Source organism: Cebidichthys violaceus, unplaced genomic scaffold, assembly GCF_023349555.1.
Source record: "Cebidichthys violaceus isolate CVI_PGR_0920_01 unplaced genomic scaffold, fCebVio1.0.p SCAF_1, whole genome shotgun sequence".
In the NCBI taxonomy this organism is placed as follows: Eukaryota; Metazoa; Chordata; class Actinopteri; order Perciformes; family Stichaeidae; genus Cebidichthys; species Cebidichthys violaceus.
Genome location: NW_027176262.1, coordinates 7,005,423 through 7,024,730, shown reverse-complemented (window position 1 = coordinate 7,024,730; position 19,308 = coordinate 7,005,423). Strand labels below are relative to the sequence as shown.

General features: G+C 42.9%; 1 protein-coding gene across 4 annotated transcripts in view; it reads right to left on the bottom strand.

The window, feature by feature from the left end:
- LOC137875717 (cilia- and flagella-associated protein 337-like) overlaps positions 1-18,735 on the bottom strand; it is a 24,549-nt gene extending 5,814 nt beyond the window's left edge. For 3 of the 4 annotated variants that reach the window (XM_068715235.1, XM_068715370.1, XM_068715444.1), the window contains exons 1-14: positions 18,527-18,735; positions 18,218-18,300; positions 17,087-17,182; positions 16,525-16,833; positions 14,687-14,860; positions 14,052-14,138; positions 13,835-13,927; positions 13,449-13,620; positions 10,762-10,929; positions 10,467-10,615; positions 9,575-9,808; positions 8,717-8,881; positions 6,429-6,544; positions 4,613-4,743 (exon numbers count right to left, since the gene is read on the bottom strand). In XM_068715235.1, the coding sequence (XP_068571336.1) occupies positions 4,613-4,743; positions 6,429-6,544; positions 8,717-8,881; positions 9,575-9,808; positions 10,467-10,615; positions 10,762-10,929; positions 13,449-13,620; positions 13,835-13,927; positions 14,052-14,138; positions 14,687-14,860; positions 16,525-16,833; positions 17,087-17,167 (1,879 nt within the window). In that variant the 5' untranslated portion in view covers positions 17,168-17,182; positions 18,218-18,300; positions 18,527-18,735. The remainder of the gene's footprint in view (positions 1-4,612; positions 4,744-6,428; positions 6,545-8,716; positions 8,882-9,574; positions 9,809-10,466; positions 10,616-10,761; positions 10,930-13,448; positions 13,621-13,834; positions 13,928-14,051; positions 14,139-14,686; positions 14,861-16,524; positions 16,834-17,086; positions 17,183-18,217; positions 18,301-18,526) is intronic. The other variant, XM_068715311.1, reaches the window with a different exon arrangement.
- Between the last annotated feature and the right edge of the window lie 573 nt (positions 18,736-19,308).

The window sequence follows — 19,308 nt, the reverse complement described above, 5'->3', positions numbered from 1 at the left end:
GGGGTGCGTGGGCTTATTATATGAGGCAGGAATCTCATCAGGTGGTTCGACAGTTGAACAGCGGGAGTTAATGAGATATGTGAGGAGTGTGTTAGATGCAGGAGGTGAGTATGTGTGAGCAATAGGAGGGATAAAGTTTATGAAAGCGTGGGTCGCCTGCATTATTCACACAGCCCAGGGCTGATATCTGTATTTCAAGGGACTTTTATCAGGCTGTGTGTGTGTGTGTGTGTGTGTGTGTGTGTGTGTGTGTGTGTGTGTGTGTGTGAGAGATAGAGTGATAAAGGGGGTGAGAAGGTATAGATATCAGCATCATAGACAATATTAAGCTTTAACATGGAGCTGGATTGACATCACCCTTATTAACTTTCAAAGTGGTCCAGCACATAGGCCTGTATGCACAGGGATGTTCATTCACAGACAATGAAAAAAGAAGGGAAAGTATACGTTGAAGAACACACAAACCTCCTTTTCATTAAAAAAAGAACACTTTTAACATCCTTGTCCAAAAAGGATCAAAGTTGATGCAGAAGAAAATCTTCTATTTTTGCCATGCATTCTTTGTCCTTGTCAAAACCTGTCGCCTACATTACCCACAATGCAGCTCGAATGCCAAGTTCATTAGGAGATTGTTATGCCAGTAGTGGCTACTGTAGCCGCTAGCCTCAAGCAGAGATAAGAAGCAGGCTACAGAGTTCTGTTAAGCTCTTAACTACTCACCCGTTTATTCATTTTCAAACTTCTTCAGAGCGAACCGACTCGAGTGACATCACTTGAGGACGTTTATCAGACTTCACGCAGCTCCCTCTGGAGCTTCAAAAAGCTTAATTCAACTTCCCCTCTATCTCACTAACTTGTCAAGACAGAAATTTGAAATATACAGTACATATAAATCATAGCGATCGCCTGTTTGAAAAAATATGTCATTGCCGTCATTCAGTGTTCTGATTTCTGCACTCGCATTTCCACTTCTAAAACATTTTTGGCCGTCCATCAAAGTTCAGAAGAGTTGGGCCTCGGTCGCTTGGAAGGTGTTCAGCCATGGAGGATTAAGGGATCCGAGGGAAGAAGCAAGAGTGAAAAGGGGGGAGGTTGTGACTGAGGGAGGTACACAGGACCCCTGTGTACATGTACCCTGCTGTGTGTGTGCAAGTGTGTGTGTGTGTGTGTGTGTGTGTGTGTGTGTGTGTGTGTGTGTGTGTGTGTGTGTGTTTGAGAGAGAAGCCAAGCGGAACCTAGCGAAGACTTTGAATATGGATGAGGAGGCTCAGTCCCACATCAGCCAAATGCTCCTGCTGCAACTTGATTCAACTTAAGACACAAACAAACAGATGCCTGTACACGCACAATCACACACACACACACACACACACACACACACACACACACACACACACACAAACTTGAGCCTGAGCATCCAAAGAATGTGTGTGTCCAACAAAACTTTAAATTGACTTTTGTCAGTGGCGGCCTTCATGCCACCATTGCTTTCACTTGGCACACAACGAACATATAATTTGGCAGCACGCATGCTTTGATGTGAAAACTGCATTAGTCACTGCAACCCTGAAGAAATGTGCTGGCAAGTGAAACTAATGCGTCATCGCTTTTAGACGCCGTCTTTGTGCTCGACGGATTTGGTGAAGAAAGAATTACTGGAGATGGTTAAAGTAGAATATAACACAGTGATAGTTCACATCTACCTTTCACTTTAGTGTGCGAGTACACGAGTGTGTGGAAACGTAGGAAAATGTGAAAGTGATGCACACGATATTAAAACATAGGAGGAATTTATGAATGATTTACATCATTTTATGATCATTTCTGGACAAGAGATTAGTTGATCTGGATAAACTTGAGCCTCTTACAGCAGAACATCATTACAAAAACTGCCTACAAAGTCTTCATGAACAAGACACCGGTTTGTTCTTATGTCTCACTTTAGGAAACAATCGACTGTCAACCAAAGTGAGTTCTGCTTGTAATAAAAAAAATACTATTTCTGACGTTAATCATCTGTATTCTTCAGAGTTACAGAAATAAATCGCAGACAGATATATTAAAAATATTCAATCACTTCTGTTTTGTCAATTTCTTGCATCAACTATCAACAAAAGGATTCAGTGATTCGGCTTAAGCCTGAAAATGCAAGCACACTGTCACATTTCAGAGACATACGCAAATAAACACAACTTCAAACACCAACATACATCATTTTACACCGTCTCTCTAGCATATACAAACCCCCACCTCTGCAGCTTCACCACACACACACACACACACACACACACACACACACACACACACACACACACACACACACACACACACACACACACACACACACATATACTTGAAAGACAGACAGTACTGTGTCTCATTTCTCCTCATTCCCACTGAGAGAGCTCTAATAAACATAATTTAAATTGGGCATTTGGATTAAATTGGAGGTGGAGGCTGCAGCGTGGGGCTGTGTGTATGTGTGTGTGTGTGTGTGTGTGTGTGTGTGGGGGGGGGGGGGGGGGGGGGGGGGTGCAGGGAAACTAGGGAGATGAGGTAAAAAAATAAACAGAAGTGAACAGGGAGTGTCAGTTAGAGACTGAGATGAAGAGAGGAAGCAGGCAGAGAGATGCGCTGCACACTGACAAAGAAATTGGGGAGTGAACTTGGAAAACTTTTTCAGAGTTCACTCCCCAATTTCTTTGTCAAAGTAGCTCCTGAACTGTGGTTCCGTTCCGGCTCCTATTCGAACCCTTTGAAGCCATTTCTGCCTCCACTCTTATCTACCTTTCCACCTCCATCCCTCACTGTATCGCTCTCTATCTCTGGGGTTGATGCGTCCCAGAGGCCCAGAGAAGATCGGCAGTTTATGTCCGCACTCGACTCGCACAGACTGGTAAACACAACTTCATGTACTGAAGAGCATACTGGGGCAAATTTGGAGCAGAGTGTTTGTAGTTTGACGGTTATAGAAGTGGACCAGTGAATGGAGCATTGCCAGTTCAATCCTTCAGACAGAAACATCTAAGAAAGTGTTGAGTGCTGAGGCGCCGTGCTGGTTTTTTAAAGTATCCTGTCTCTGCGTCCGGGTCGGTTTTTACATCTTTTTTTTGTGTTTTTATGTAACGTGAACAGTTTTTTTTTTGTTTTCTTCGGTTAATGGAGGTTGTCAGTCTCGAGTTGCTCGATGTGACAGCTTGGCAAACGGGACGAAGTGCCACAGGGTTGAATTCCACGATCCACAAAACGTACAACAAAAAAAAGTATAAAACTCATGCAAAAACTTTCCAAAGTTTGTATGAACTCACAGAAGTGGAATAATAAATGGAGTGATTGGGAAGAAGAGATTAGCCAGAGGGGCCAAGTGTTTCTGCATTTTAATAAGCGCTGGCGTGATTTTAGGACTACTACTGATTTCACATGTGTGAGTCATTTGCATTTGGTACCACTGAACCCATGCTCTCATCAGTTGCCTAATCAGTTTGATGGTAATTCTGGGTAATTTTCTGCTATGTATGATTTTATCTTATTTTTCCCCTCCAACAAGGAATACCTTCAGTGAGGTAGTAGGTTTGCTGATCAATCCTACTACAAACAAAGAAAACAATACCAGACAGACACCCGCACAGAGAGAAACGAATCAATAAGTGAAATGAGAAGCGTTTATAACTTTCTATTGGAAATATATCTTGATCTCACTCTCTCATTAGACGGGTGTTTTTAATCATATATACTGCCTGATCTTTCCACTTCACCTGCCTTTAATACAGCGCTAATTAAAAATGTAATTAGGACGGAACTTGCCAATTAATGGGCTCTGACATGTAAAGGTTTTGGCCTGTGGTGAAGGCAAATGTCAGCTCAGAATAGAGGAAAAGGAAGCTGTTGCTCCCCGGAGGAATAAAATATTGATCTATGAAATGAAATACTGTATCTTTCAGCAGTGTGGCTAACAAAGGACAGCAGGGCAGAACTCTGACTTAAAAGGTTCAGGCAGATCTATAAAAATACAGACAGGAAGTCTCTAGAACATTTTCAATTCACTCATACCTGTTACTACTTAAATCATCAAACTAAAATCAACTTAAATCAATTTAATTGTATCTATAATATGATAATTCTTTTGACATGTAACCACATATGCTGAAGTGTTACATTTTGACCTGTAGTGTGCATTTATATGTGCAGGCAAACATACAACAACGTACTTTAGATTTTGAATTCTCTTTCTGCAGACACATGAGCACAGAGCTATTTCCAGCGGAGTGTGACGTGTGGAGCACGAGTCCTTTGAAAACAACACCACTTATTTTAATCAGCAGATAACTGCTCACAGTTATTTTTTCAGGTTTTTGCTTTTCGAAGATTCATATTACTTTTTTCCAAGCCTTTGTTCTCCCCCCCCCCCCCACTCTTTCCATCTTACTCTTTCCTCTGCACAGACCCTCACTCGTAATTTAAGTCATGAAAGTCAATTACAGGAGCACACATGGACACTCCATATCAAACCTGTTCATCAAACACACACACACACACACACACACACACACACACACACACACACACACACACACACACACACACACACACACACACACACACACACACACACCTGTGACTAGAGTCTGCGGAGGCTGGAATGCGGCACAGAGCACATCGCTGCGATGCTGAACACCTCCTTTCCACTCCGACGGTTCAACAAAAGACTGCGAGAAGGAGTGCAGACGGAAAACTGTTAACATCCTACAGAGACACAGAGAGAAGGCGGTGGTGAGAAGGGAGCAAGGTGTAAAGGTGCGTTACATATACAAACCTCATGGACTTTCTTTACAGTGTCTGTTGATGCACAACCCGGTTCATCAACACACACACACACACACACACACACACACACACACACACACACAGTGTTATCTAAAGGACTTTCAGTGGGATGGTTGTATAGCTTGATGATTTAACGGATGAGGTCCTTGAATTAGATGGCCGCCCTTAGCTTAACTTATTTATTTGAGCCAGAGACTCTCCTTGGACACAATAACAAACAGAGAGAGGGAATCAAGCGAAAGGTAAAGAAAACTCTCTCTCTGTCGGGTCCTTCCCATAATGCTGTCGCACACTTCTAAGAACAATCTGAGCCTCACAGTGGTGAAAACAAACACGTCCAGCGAACGTAACGCTCACTTGCCCCCGCAGCTCGTTTCGCGGTTGCCGGTTACAGCGATGTCCCTTTATACTGGACCAATTTCAAAAATTGCTTTCCCCATTAGTCTTTTAGACATAGAAACATGAGTAGAAGAACATAAATTGAAATATTCCGAAGATACACTTTAATACATTTTATTTTGTCATGCATCATTGGGATCATTTGTAAGGATAATCCCATATAAATCCTATTTTCCCTAAAACAGATTCAAACTTTGCTTTAAACATGCTATGCATCAGGGCAGTGTTTGTTATGAAAGTGGAAGCTGATCCTTTACACCACACTGCTACAGCAGACACCATGCATATTAATATTCTGTTTTAGGTCATGCCAGCACTTGATTTATATCATTGTAAGTGTACATGACATGAAAAAAAAAAATGATGCACAGTTGTTTCAAACTGAGGAATATGTGTGTCGGTGGGATTTGGATATTTCAACCTGCATGAGATCGTATGAGCAGCAGACGGCAAGCAGACTTTGAATTAGATGCCATGCATCACAGAACTATTAAACTGTGGTCTAGGCGGCTGTGAAGAAACAGGAAGTTAACGGCAGTATTTTCTTTTACTGCTGCTGATCTGTCGTCTATGCTCTCTTTACCGCAGTGACACCCCTGAGAGCAAGACGGTGTGTGTGTGTGTGTGTGTGTGTGTGTGTGTGCGAGTGTGTGTGTGTGTGTGAGTGTGTGTGTGTGTGCGGAGAAGAAAGAGAAACACAGAGAGAAAGAGGGAGTCGTATAACTTGATGATAGCTCACTGACGAGTTCAGTTCACTGGGTGTGAAATGATGATGATGAAGATGAAGAGCAGATGTGATGTGGGTATAAAAAGAAACACATGCACACACACACACACACACACACACAAATATGAGGTGGGCCAGCGATACTCGTTAGAGTCCAGATGTCTGGTTGGCTCTTAGTCGTTGGCAGACAGAGGATGCAGGACAGAGACACAGACACACACACACACACACACACACACACACACACACACACACACAGTATTTCTCACATACACTCATTTGCAGTCTCTTTCATACACAACGTGCAAACACACACAGTCTACAAAGTTACAGCATCAAAACTCATGAGACTCACCTCCGGTTTTGCTCACAGTTTTAGTTTTCCAGTACATTTTGCGTATTCAATCTTTCAACGAGCGAACAGAATGCGCATACTGTAAGTAAGCAAACCACAATAGTCACACTTGAATACACACACCTTTCCCAGCCCATCACCAGTATACTCCTCTTCAGCAGCAGGACCTGTGAGATCTCCACAGCCCGACCCAGGCTGGCGTTCATTCTGTGAAGGCAGCGGCCACTGAAGTCCCACACCTGCAGCACAAAGCACACTCAAAGCCCTATAACAACACTAAACACGCTTCATTTCAAAGCACACCTAAATGCAAACAGAGAAAACAGGACGTTTTGACACAAGACAAACTGTACATATTACACCCTTTTGTAGCACCTAACATTCTCAAAATGTTCTTGTCTGGTACAGAAAGAAGGAGCCGAAATAGTCACAGTTGTATTCACTTTTGTACAATTTCTTTTTTTTTCAGTCAAGATGTTGTTAAATGAGAATATTATTTGGCTGCCCCACGTGAGGATAAATACTATCAAAGCACCGTCCTATTGTTTGTACCTCCATCAAACGTGACAGCTCAGGTAACATTTCACACAGTTTGTCCAATTTGGCATGGTGACGCAGTTTGGATCTGTGTTGCGGCATTTAACAAAAGAGACACTGATTGGCCCAATGGGAACGCTGTAATTAAAAGGTCAAAATTTTAAATTCTGAATGGCCCTAACTGCTACGCCACGGGTTGCAGTGTTGATGAAAATTGGAGAGATGATGCATCTTGTTGCTAATTGGCCCAAGGGGTGCCTGCCTCTTCTGCTGAGGATGGCTCGTGTCGCTGTTTCACTTGGCACTGTGAGTGTATACCTGACGCTGCTTGCACATGCACAGGATGCACATAGCTGCATCCTCACCACGGCTCATGGGGTCAGGGAGATGATGTGGTTGATTATATTGATTATAATGTGCATAATTATTTTTCTAATCTGTTGAGAACAACTGCACTTAGCTTGGAGTTATTATGCAGTGCTTGAATGTGGAGTGCAAAATACGGCCACAGAGCACCACTTGTTTGAAATGCACATTAATAGACACACATGCTTGCATGTGCACACACGTAATTAGAGAGGGTACAGACACATAGGGCTAGAACTTTTTTTCTAAATGAAATGAAATGTGAACAAATACTCATTATGCATGGTGTCAACATGCTTAAGCAAACACACACTGACTCACTTCTGTTTGAGAGGCATATGCCGATACCTTATTGGTATGCCACTGTCGAATATACGTATGCCGGCCCTCACAAACGTACGTCACTCATTTCCCACCGACTCATATCACTTCCTAATGGGAGGTGGTCCAGCCCTCTGATACATATGCAAATTGTATGCAAATCTTCAGATTTTACAATACGCACTACCGTAAATGTTGTGTTCGTTTTTTCTTATCCTTTAAAATGAAAAAGATCAGTGGCTGGTAAGTGGTAAATGTGAATGGAAATTAGGTTCCAAAGGTCTACAGTGCCCCCTCCTGGCAGATGTAGGAGCTTGCCCTCACTGCAGAGTCATGCCAACGTTGGAAGTTATTGTAAAACTACATCTGGTGTCATCGATACAAACATACAAACATTGTCATCACAGGCGATATTAAGGTTGCCAACAGTGGAAAAAGTGCCTCGCTGCCATATGGCAATCATAACAGTAGTGGCATGCCAGTGGAAAAACGCATAAACTGGTGGATCATCGCATCCGCCTTAATCTTTGCATTCTTTCAAGTGGCCAGCAGGGGGCGACTCCTCCGGCTAGCTACAGCGATGTTAGCTAAGGCTAGTATTAGCTTTGGCTACATCACCAAGGATGTATTTTACAACCAGTGCTAGTAAAACAATTGTACATAAAATAACAAAAGACACGTAAGAGTATCCCAACATATATATTCTGGGGGATTTTGTAAAACAAATCACCAGAGTGATGTTATATTGACGATCACCGCAATATAATACACTGTGGCGTAAATCTCTGTGGTAGATAAGACGAGACAAAGCGCCATAGGATGCCCTACATGCTAGAAAATTTTATGTACGCTGGTACCCAACCACATGCAGCTGGCGCTCTTTATATTTATTTTTTGGTACCTACCTCTCAGACAGCCTGAGTCTGGTTCTAGGAGTCTTTAAAAAAGTGAAATTCTTGTGATTTCCAACAGTCAGCTACTTCACCTTCCTCTTCACATCTTGACATCAAACTCTATTCCCTGACACTTTTACCTTTCAGAGGTTTGCATTCTTTATATGGGGGATTGACCTGCAGCTATATGGTTCACAGCTGAACAAGTGTGTGTGTGTGTGTGTGTGTGTGTGTGTGTGTGTGTGTGTGTGTGTGTGTGTGTGTGTGTGTGTGTGTGTGTGTGTGTTCACCTACTTTGAGCTCTCCGTCCAGGCCTGCAGTAAACAGCCTGGTCTGCGTACCATCCAGGGCCATGGTGGAGATCTCCTTGTTGCCATGGCAACGGTGAAACTGCTTGACCTTTTGGCCCGTTTGAGCCAGCCAGCAGATCACAGAGGAGGCCGAGTCGCTGCTGACTACCTGCAGAGAGAGAGAGAGAGAGAGAGAGAGAGAGAGAGAGAGAGAGAGAGAGAGAGGAGAGAGAGAGAGAGAGAGAGAGAGAGAGAGGATATCAATCATCAAAAAGAGTTTGATCCTTTTTTATGCTGTTCCGCTGATGTATTCTTTGATGGCTCTCACAAAGCCAAACAATTCTCCACGCTTCGTTACACTTTATTTTAGTGCTAAGCCACCACTGAGGAAAACATGTGACTAATGCTGCTGTCAAGTGGGAATAAAAGCAAGAGTGAGTGCACTCTTTAAAATGAGAGACGTTCATATTGGATACATTAGTTGTTTTTTTGTGTGGTGTTCCTGTGTGGGAAAATGAATGTCAGCCGTTAGGCTGTCATGGAGAAGGGTAAAAAGAAAAAAATACAATAATTTATAATAATGACACGTAATTTAAGAAATAGATAGAAAACATTATTCCTCTGTGAAACCTCTGCTCATCCTCTAACCAAATGTTATCAAAACATGCTAAATTAAGAGAATATGATATGATCAAAAGTTCGAGAACATCCACTAAATGGATATTGAGTTGAGAACATCCAGTTTAGAACATCTATACAGCCTGCCTTCTGCTTGCCATATGTCTCTAGATAAAGATCACCAGAAACAAAGAGATCAAAATCAAAGAAATAAAGTCTCAGGGGTCCATTTCAAGCTGCACACCTGTCTGAACAGACTATTATACAGCACACAGGTCACAGGGTGCTCGTGGCTGCTGGTCCTCTTCTCTTCCTTCGTGGTCTCCAGCAGGAGAAGCAGGCTGTTGAAGGAAAGCATGAGGATCTGACGCTCCTCGTGGACAAACAGGAGTGTCTGTGTGTCCTCCCGCGTCTCTGGGAAGACGCCGGCCAGGCGGTGAACACACAGCTGACGAGACACATCCCATAGACACAGGACCTGGAAAGAGCAGGAGCAGATGAGCCGTAGATGAGCCGTAGTGGTAGACGCTATATGAATCGCCACATGCACAGAAGAAGAACAACTTCTTAAATCCTACTATAAATAAAACAGTTATTAGCACAAGACATTATCATAATTACAGAAATATAATTACTCTATCAGCCTGTTCACAATGTGACACTTAGTCAGAAATCACAATAACTCTGCCATATTGCTTTTACAGCACAAAACAAGAGGACTGTCGCTTTTCCAGGAGCTCTTCCAGAGGTAAAGCTTCTTGCGATGGCAGATGGTGTTTGAGCAAAAAGGCAGATGGAACATAAATCAGTTCTAAAATATTCATTATCTCCAGAAAAGGAGGCAAACATGCACAGCGCTACAAGGGGGGAGAGGAAGTGCAGCACAAGCATCAACATCCTCTTTGCATCAGAAAGAAGAAGAGCTTAAAGGAGATGTGGTCTTCATTTTTTAGAGACGTCAGCTGTTATAATGACAACGCTGTGAAACAGGCTACCAATCATCTGCACCACAGCCTCCTTCTTCTGCAGTAATTATAGCAAGGTATCACAATTAATACAACAATGATGGGGCTCTTTATCATCACATTATCTTTTTTTTCTAGCAGAGCGCTGCAGACAGAGACACACACTCCTACCTTATCTTTGGAGTAGCTGAGCAACTGTTGCTGGCTCTGCATGAAGCAAACTGCAGTGACGGGGCCGGTGTGCCCGACGAGCCGACAAACCGGCTTCGAGGTCACAAACGGGTTCCACAGCAAGACCTGATGATCCACACCTGCTGTGGCTACAGCCAATCAGAAGGTCTCAAATTAGCAGAGGCGCTAACTGCAATTAAGTACCGAAACCAAATTGAGAATTAACTCTTTTCTATTAATAATGCTCTCGCAACATAGACAAGTATAATAAGTCTGAGTACGCATTGGTGCCCACCTATCAGATTGAGTCCACGGTGGTGGTCCATGTCCCACACACCCCTCTTTGTAAAGAAAGAAGCGACTCGTAGACTCCTGCTTTCCTTTTCCCTCCAGCCGATCACCATGCTGCTCTGCGCTCTGGTGCTACAGGACACGAAGGCGTCCAGCGAGTCCAGGTAACGTACTGCAGGAAAAGTGAAAGCAAATTATGACAGACAGAGAGGTAATTAAATCAATCGGTGTGTCTCTTATTCTGGTCGTCAACGTAATTGGAAATCTATTGTTTATAATGCATCAGCATGAATTTTATCATCACCTGGTTAACTTGTTTTTTTTGCGATGTGTCCTAGAGAAATGTCCACATAGAGAGTCTCGATATGACAGAGGACAATAGGGTTAATTCATTCAAATGATTTGATCTTAACTTTCTCTGTACAAACTCATTTTCAGAGAAGAAATAAAATGAAGTCCACTGGCTTCCAAGCAGCCCCCTCTGTGCGGAGCGATAATGCAGCAGAGGGAATAAATTAGTTCTCCAGCTAATTCAATGTAAAAAAAAAAAACAAACATATTTTGATGATGACACACTGTTCATTAGTTACTTCATCCTTCTGATGTCAAAATCTGAAGGACATCCACTCACTGAAATGGCTACGCTAAATGTGCATTGACCGCAACCCTGCCGTATAGTAAACCAACCAATCTCCACAGGCGCTCAGCACAGCATAGAATTAGGCCGGTTTGATTTGCTCACTGGTATTACAGAAAATGTAATGGATATTGCATCACCATCTGTCTCAATTAACACTTTGATTGAGAACGGCTAAATTGGATGCCGCACGTCTCCATTAGAGGCTTCTTGGCTTTCAAATACTGCACAAACAAGTGCGGAGGTTGTGAGATGGCATGTGACAGTCGCAGGTCAAAGATCGGCCGCATTGCTAGGGCAAATAATTACGTCTGATTACATTTCATACACCACGTCTTTTCTCCATTAAAAGATCAGTGGATTTTCAGACAGCGTTGCATGACTCATCATTGATTAATGAGGCCATCTCTCTCACTGACACAGACGGATCATAAATCAAGCTATTTGTGATGCACACACACATACATAACATCTGCTTGAGCCAGTGTTGCACGTAATGTCACACTTTCATTGCTGTGAGTTTAGAATTGAAGGAGGAACGGCAGGAGTCACTGTATATCCCTTTTGTTCTGCAACAAATCTTAGCAACACATTGACATTTATCCGTAATGTTCTTTTTTTATTTCTTTGATCACAACATCACCTTCCTTGTCCTTACTGATCTGTGTCCATCCCAATTTCCTCCTAATTTCCTCTCACTTTTCCCTCTCTGTTCCAACAGCTTCCCTTACCCCGTTCCTCCTCCTCCTCCTCCTCCTCCTCCTCTCCTCCCCCCCACCACTCCTCCCTCCCTCCCAACTCTCTCTGGTGGCCCGTGAGCCCGAAGGTTTGGAGGTCTGGATAACCAGCCATGTCTAATAGTACACAGCCCACTCATACTGCAGGGTGGGCAACTTCAAAAGAAAGGAACCATCACCCCAGAGGTCCTTTCTCACACTCTCAAAAACACCGTACACTTATACACACACACACACACACACACACATGCACACAGCAAACGTTTGTATGCACCCTCTCTTGTTGATTCGCATGCATGCGCACACAGCCTGTGAAATTTCAATTAAGCAGCGCTTTTAATGTTTTGCCACTAACTCCTCTGTTTCCCTTCTTTTTTTCCCCCCCTTTGTTTTCCCATTTGTCGTGCTTATTTATATGTACTTTATTCTTGTTTTCCTCCTTTATCAGGATCTCCCCTTTAAGGCGAGCAAGTCTCAGAGCGCTGCCCCGGATGAATCATTATCAAACAGCCCGACGACACTTCAGAGGGACTCTACGCGAGTGATGCAATCGGGATACAACTAAGCGACCTCTTTGTTACCCAGGCTGAGCTGAAGTAGGGAGTCTCAAGAGGCCAGACCCCAAGCCCGATACTTTATGCCAATAGTCTAACGTCTGGCTGTGCAAGACTATAAAGTGGATGACTCAGAAATCACTGCATGTGTGTGTTTGTGTGTGTGCATCAGCGACACACCCAAGCGTTTCCATGGTATTGCTTAAGCCATTATTGTTGTGTTACTGAGTGAGCAAGCGAGCACAGACGGTGGTTCTCATCGGAGGTGTCAAGGTGAAAGTGTGTGTTTGTGAGCATCAGGTGTCCCTGTGTGCTCTTTGTTGTCATCTGAACCACTGGTTTTGTATCCTTGCTTTCATTCTGTCTGACTAATAACATTCTTTTTGACCTGAGGCCCCAGATGAATGCAGTAAACTATAGGAAGAATAAAACAGCAGGATTCGGAGTCCTATTAGCCAACACAAAACTCATTTAGAAATACCAGCTTTATGGTATTTTATCTACAATTGTAGGCTCTTTCTGTTGGCCCCTTCATGGCCATACAATAGGAAAAAGTACATGTGTGAACACAGAAATTGGGGTTGAGAAAAGGACAATGAAGAGGCAGGGAAACAATGACAAAGCTACAATAAAGGCATGCTTGTATGCATTTGTACAAGCTGATTGAGCTTTCATCAAAGAGAGACTGAAAGAGATGCTTTGTGTCTCATAAAAGCACATATAAATAGAAAGTAAATAGGTGAGTGCGTGTGTTTGCATCTACCTTTTCTAACCCAGGCAGGCGTGTGCCCTCGGTGTGTCACAGTGTAACAGGAGCGATGCTTCCCTTTGACCAGCTCGTCCCACAGGATGACGTCTGCGGAATCGGAGTCCGTCCTCAGACTGAGTCTCTCAAACAGAGAGATCTGAGCCGAGGTAAAATATAAAGCACTGACCTGGGATAACACACACACACACACACACACACACACACACACACACACACACACACACACACACACACACACACACACACACACACACACACACACACACACACACACACACACACAGAGTTACGGAACAATTGACTGATGAACACAAACAGATGATGCAGAAATATGAAGACTCCTGAAAATGTCTTCCTCTTTCTATTATTCTGTGTATTACCTGTCCTCCGATGTCTCCTATGGTGAGGACGGCCTGGTCCGGGTTAGAGGGATCCACCCAATAGTCTAGACACCAGGGAGTAAACTTCAAACCCTAGAAAAGACGTGATATGTACAATATATCAATATACAATGTATGTATATATATATATATATATATATATATATATATATATATATATACACAAATATACATGTGTATACTATGGATCGGTTACCTGTAGTTTATACTTGCACCCAAAGTCCTGTTTTGACAGAATGTCATAAAAACACACCTCCTTACTTGTGAAAGACACAGCTATCTGCTATCAGGAGAAGGGAAAACAAACTTTAACATAATTTAATTAGAAACAGAGACGCAAACAGTTCTTTTCAGCAGTATGATATAATAACAATGTAACAACTTCCCTGACTGACAATTGATGCATAACTGGAGCATTCTCGTGTGTGTTATACAACAGAATTATATCCGTCACCCACAAATCTGTTGATGAAAGAATTGCTCACGAAAAGTGTGCTGATCAATAATTGATGGTCTCATTACTGAAAAATTTATGTTTATTTCCTAAACATTATGCAACGGCTTCATGTCTGCAATGCCATTAACCAAAACCTCTGATCAATAATTAATTGATTGAGTGAAACGCTTGTTTACCTCAGTAGTACAATATCTGCCCAAATAACTCAGACTACGTATCAATAATTCATATAAATGATTCCTACGATAACATTTTTTCGTGTGTGTAAACTATGCTATGGACCCAAAAATGTGGCAACACAACCAGGACACCAAATCAATAATTTGACTGACTGACAAAGCTTCGCTGTGGGACTTCGTAGGAGTGAAAGTCACCTTGTGCACGTTGTGCAGCAGCACCACGTCTGTGACCCACAGGTCTTTGGGTGAGACCGTGCTGTTTTGCAGTCGATGTGTGTGCAGGAGGGACATATCGTCTGTGTCCCGCAGACACACAGTTCCTCCTTTACTCACAGTCAGATACTGACCCGAACTCTGCAGGTGCAACACCTGGGGAGACCAGAGGACATCACAAAACTACATTTAACCGGGACAAATTGGATTGGGGCGAAGCAAACAGAAAGACTTTCTGCTTGTGCAACACTTTTGTAAAATTGACCTTCAGAACAGCTTTAATGCTTTTTGTGACGCAGCTTGTAACATTTTATTGTGACATTAATTAGTCAAATGGAGGCTACAGCCTGTAAGATTAAAATACCTCAGTGGAAAGTTGCGGATCTTTAGCCATAAAACTGCACTAGAAAAACTTCATCAAACATGAGCTCCGCCCTAAATCTTCCTCTTATTGGAAGCATGTGAGTAGAAACTAATAAAACAAAAAGGATTAATGAATGACGCCATTTTATTGGCCTGGCCACAAGAAGAAGACAAAAAAAAAAAAACTGAGAGCAGCAGAAAAAAAAAAAAGGCTGGAGCTGACTGTATGAAGAGAAAGAGACATTGAATATCGTTAATGAAAGAAGAGGTTTATTAACACGTATAGAAGAGAGGTCAGGGCTTAGATTTACTATCAATGTAATTACTGCAGACTGTTTCACTTTCTCACAGCCAACCGCCGACTTCATAGAACCTCTCAGATTGGCGTGTCATGCATTTATCTCTAATTATTCTAATTACCTATTTATCAACAGCTGGTGAGGCACTGCTACGATGAGTATCTGGCAGAATTATTTTCTCATGGACCACTGGCATTTTACCTGCTGTGTAATTTGCTTGAATATATTTTGGGATTTTTGTTAAAACTGACATTTACTGCAAATTCTCATTCAGTCTCCTTCCGTGTGACTGCCTTTGTGATAAAGAGCTAAAGTCCTGCCCATTCTTTTTAAGCTAGCCTGTCTCATTAGGAAGATTGTTTTAGTGGGACTTAAAAACCTGCTCCCATTTTTGTGTCACTGAAGCTGTAATTATTAAATGTTAACAAAAGTAAATATTGCTTTATCCTGGTAAAAATGCCTGAAACTTCTACTGCTAATGGGAGATTCCCATTTAGCTTACATTATGGAGACCCCAGTGTATTTCACTATATTCAGTAAGACCATTAAAGGAAACTGGATAAATATGTGGAGGACCGAATACTTCAACAGAAGCGAAACTGAAAGTTTTTGTATATTTTTCACTGCCCTGCTTAAGTTCCGCCACCCTTTATTGACATTGTTTCATACTGCAATTAGTCTTCTAAGCCCCATTAGTCTGTCTGCCTCTTTAAGACTGATCGAAGCTAAAGGGGTCAAAACCTTCCAGCCATTTTGAAAACAACTTACACAACATCCTGACATTTTGACATTCTCAGGATTGAAAGATTAAAGTGGTGAGCCATCACTTTCTCCACAGCGGTAGGCACTTTATACCGGCAGCTTCATTTACATATTAATTGATAGATGTTAAACTTAAAAGAGTCCAGAGCCATTTATCTCAAAAGAGGTGGGCCATTCTGATGAGCAAGACCCTAATACTTTCAAACTTTTCCTCGCACAATGTTTAATAATGTGGAATTCCACCCAGTCAGCACAGTCGTGGATTCTCCAGTCAGTCAATGTCAGAATGTTTTTCAGATAACATGCTGCAATAGATCATATGGTTAAAATGGGCAACATGTTCCCACCCTCATAATAAACTCTTCTTCTCTTAAGCCTCCAAGGAGGTCCTTTTACCTTTTGAACCGGGTCTCGGTGTGGACAGGTCAACGTGCGCGGCGGCGTCCAGCGCGGCACGCGACTGGTTCTGGTGTTCTTCACTTTATCAGAAAGCTCCAGTAGCAGAAACGAGCACAGGCCTCCCCAGTCGACACGTCCCTCTTCCTTCACGGCGTCGATGTCCAGAAGGAGGCCGCGGTGCTCCTGAGTGACAACCACGCTGTCAAACAGGAGGCCGTATTCCTCCTCGGAGCCCCGGCCAACTGATGGCCAAGCCAGATTGACGAATTCAGTCCTGGACAAGGAGCGAGGTGAACCCGAGGGGTCCTGTAGCAGACGGGAGACATTGCACAATGTCAGCTCACAGATAAACTGCATTCAAACACAACGTGCTGCAGACTCTTCTCTGATCTTTAAAGCATTTCTTCTGAGACCTGGAGGTGTGGTGCTATGGGATACTACTGGTAAACAAAGGTACAGAATAATCTCTAACACTTAAGTGTTTCCAGTGTGAATTAACCGTGTTGTAATATTGATAAACTGACTAATATTGATGAACTGACAAAGAAAAAACACTCACCAGGAAGAGGCCCTGCAGCTTCCTGTAGTCCTCGGTGTCCATCCTGCTCTCAAGTTGCGCCACCTCCATCCTCGTTCCCATGGCTACAGCTCAGACCTGTCAATCATTCACCAACATACGAGACAAGGTCAGGAAGGTATGTGAGTCTGGGCTGAAGACTCGCAGTCAAATAATAGATTCCCCACATGTCTAGGTGTTACATGACAAAACACGATGTTCCCAGCTCCAGTAATCCCTTAATAACCATCTATATCTGTTTCACAGCAGGTTGTCATGTCACCATAATCATACGGCAGAGTCACCGCAGCAGATTTCTTTTGTTGGCTCTATCCACATTTTGAATGGTGTGCAGAGGTACAGAATCCCCCCCCCCGTTCAGTGGCTTTCAAAGGTGGGTGAATAGGTCCCCATGTATGTCTTGGGAATGGTTCGAGGAGGCGGCAGGTTGCCTGTCTGTCTGTGTTATGTCAGGTAATAAAATACCAGAGACGGGTAGGTGTGCAGCCTGAATAAAAGGTAGAATTTGTTAAATTAGCCTGTGTGGTGATTAAAAGCCAGCTGGAGGTCTATGAGAGATATGTGAGATGATGAGAAAGTTTCATAAAAACACTACAGAGGGGGGGAGAAGACAGCAAACACTCTCTGTTTCATTTCCAGCCCGACATAAACGTTTATGAGACAAATTCATTGGAAGTGGCATCAAACTGAGGCCGAGCTGAGATTTAGATGACAGGGTGTGCAATGAAAGCAAAAAAACAAGGCTTTGCTGCAGTGATAACTTTTTTTTTTATAGTGCTGATTAAATACAGCGTGATCTTGATATAATTATGAGCTTATTCACCTCTTCATTTATACTGACAAGTATTAGACTGCAACAGATGTAACAAAGGAAAAGACAGCCTGACAAGCAGCTGGCATCGGCCTTTAAGAGGTAACACAGGTCTATAAAATGAACAGAAAAGAAGCCCAAATCTTACTGCCGTCTGAACGAATGTAAAACATGTCCAACATATAAATGCTGCGCACTGTCATTTACGGAACCGCTCTCAATTGAGTAAATTTCACAAGGTAACCAAAATAAAAAATATAGTTTTGTGCTGTTATGTCTGTTGGCAAACAAAACCCACTTACCAGAGATGCCTCTCTTCTTCCTAAATGGACCCTTCAGGTGCAGTCAACTCTCTCGAAACTGTCTGTCACTGCTGGGTTTCTATCTGGGGTTTATTAAAGTTGTTCAGAGTATCACACGCCGCAGTCAAACTGTCCAAAAAAAGCCATCTAAAAAACCAGGCTGTAACTGCATAATGACAGGCTGTCAGCCTGGCAACATCACTGTCAAGTTAGTTGTTACCTTTCCAGTGTGTACACACGCTTCAGTCAAGCAGGTTTCTAATCATCAAGTCCATATAGTTTCTCAGTTAAGAACAAATTCAAACTTACCAAGACGACTAATTTCATATTCTCAGTACCCAGCCCCCATGCTCTGAGGTGCTGGAACGCCATTATTAAATGTGTGACATTTCAAACAGATCCTCCGCCTCTGGTTGGTTCATCTGGGCCTTGGCTGGGTCTGGTCCGTAGGAGATTCTTCGCGTCCAGAGGTTTGTCTTAGCCAGCGATGTCTGAGAAGTAATCAGTGCTAACAGCCCTGGCTGCGGCACAGAAACACACCCAGAGAGAGTTAACCAACTGCCCCCCACCCCACCCCACCCCACCCCTAATAGCCCAGACAGTGGCAGAGGCCCCCCACCCACACACACACACACACACACACACACACACACACACACACACACACACACACACACACACACACACACACACACACACACACACAATTCTTTTCTTTTATTATCCCTCACTCTCAAAGACTCAGGCTAAGTTTCCTGGCAACCATGTAGTCAAAAAGAGTGGCGTTTGTGAGTCCAGGCCCTATCGCCTGCATGTAACACAATGTGGTGTGTGTGTGTGTGTGTGTTACCTCTATTCACAGATTAGGCACTGGAGAGAAGCTAATCTTTGTGTAATAGTACAACCCAGATACACACACGCCATTGCTACAGCAACATAATTCACAAGAACATTAGTATTCTACTGCCACTCATAAAAGTGTTCATGCATTGAAACAAGTAGAAAAGTACTGACGTGAACCCGGACCTGAACAAAAATAAACCACACACACCACTAAAGCTTTATAGTGCCATTCAAATGCCTTTGAGAGG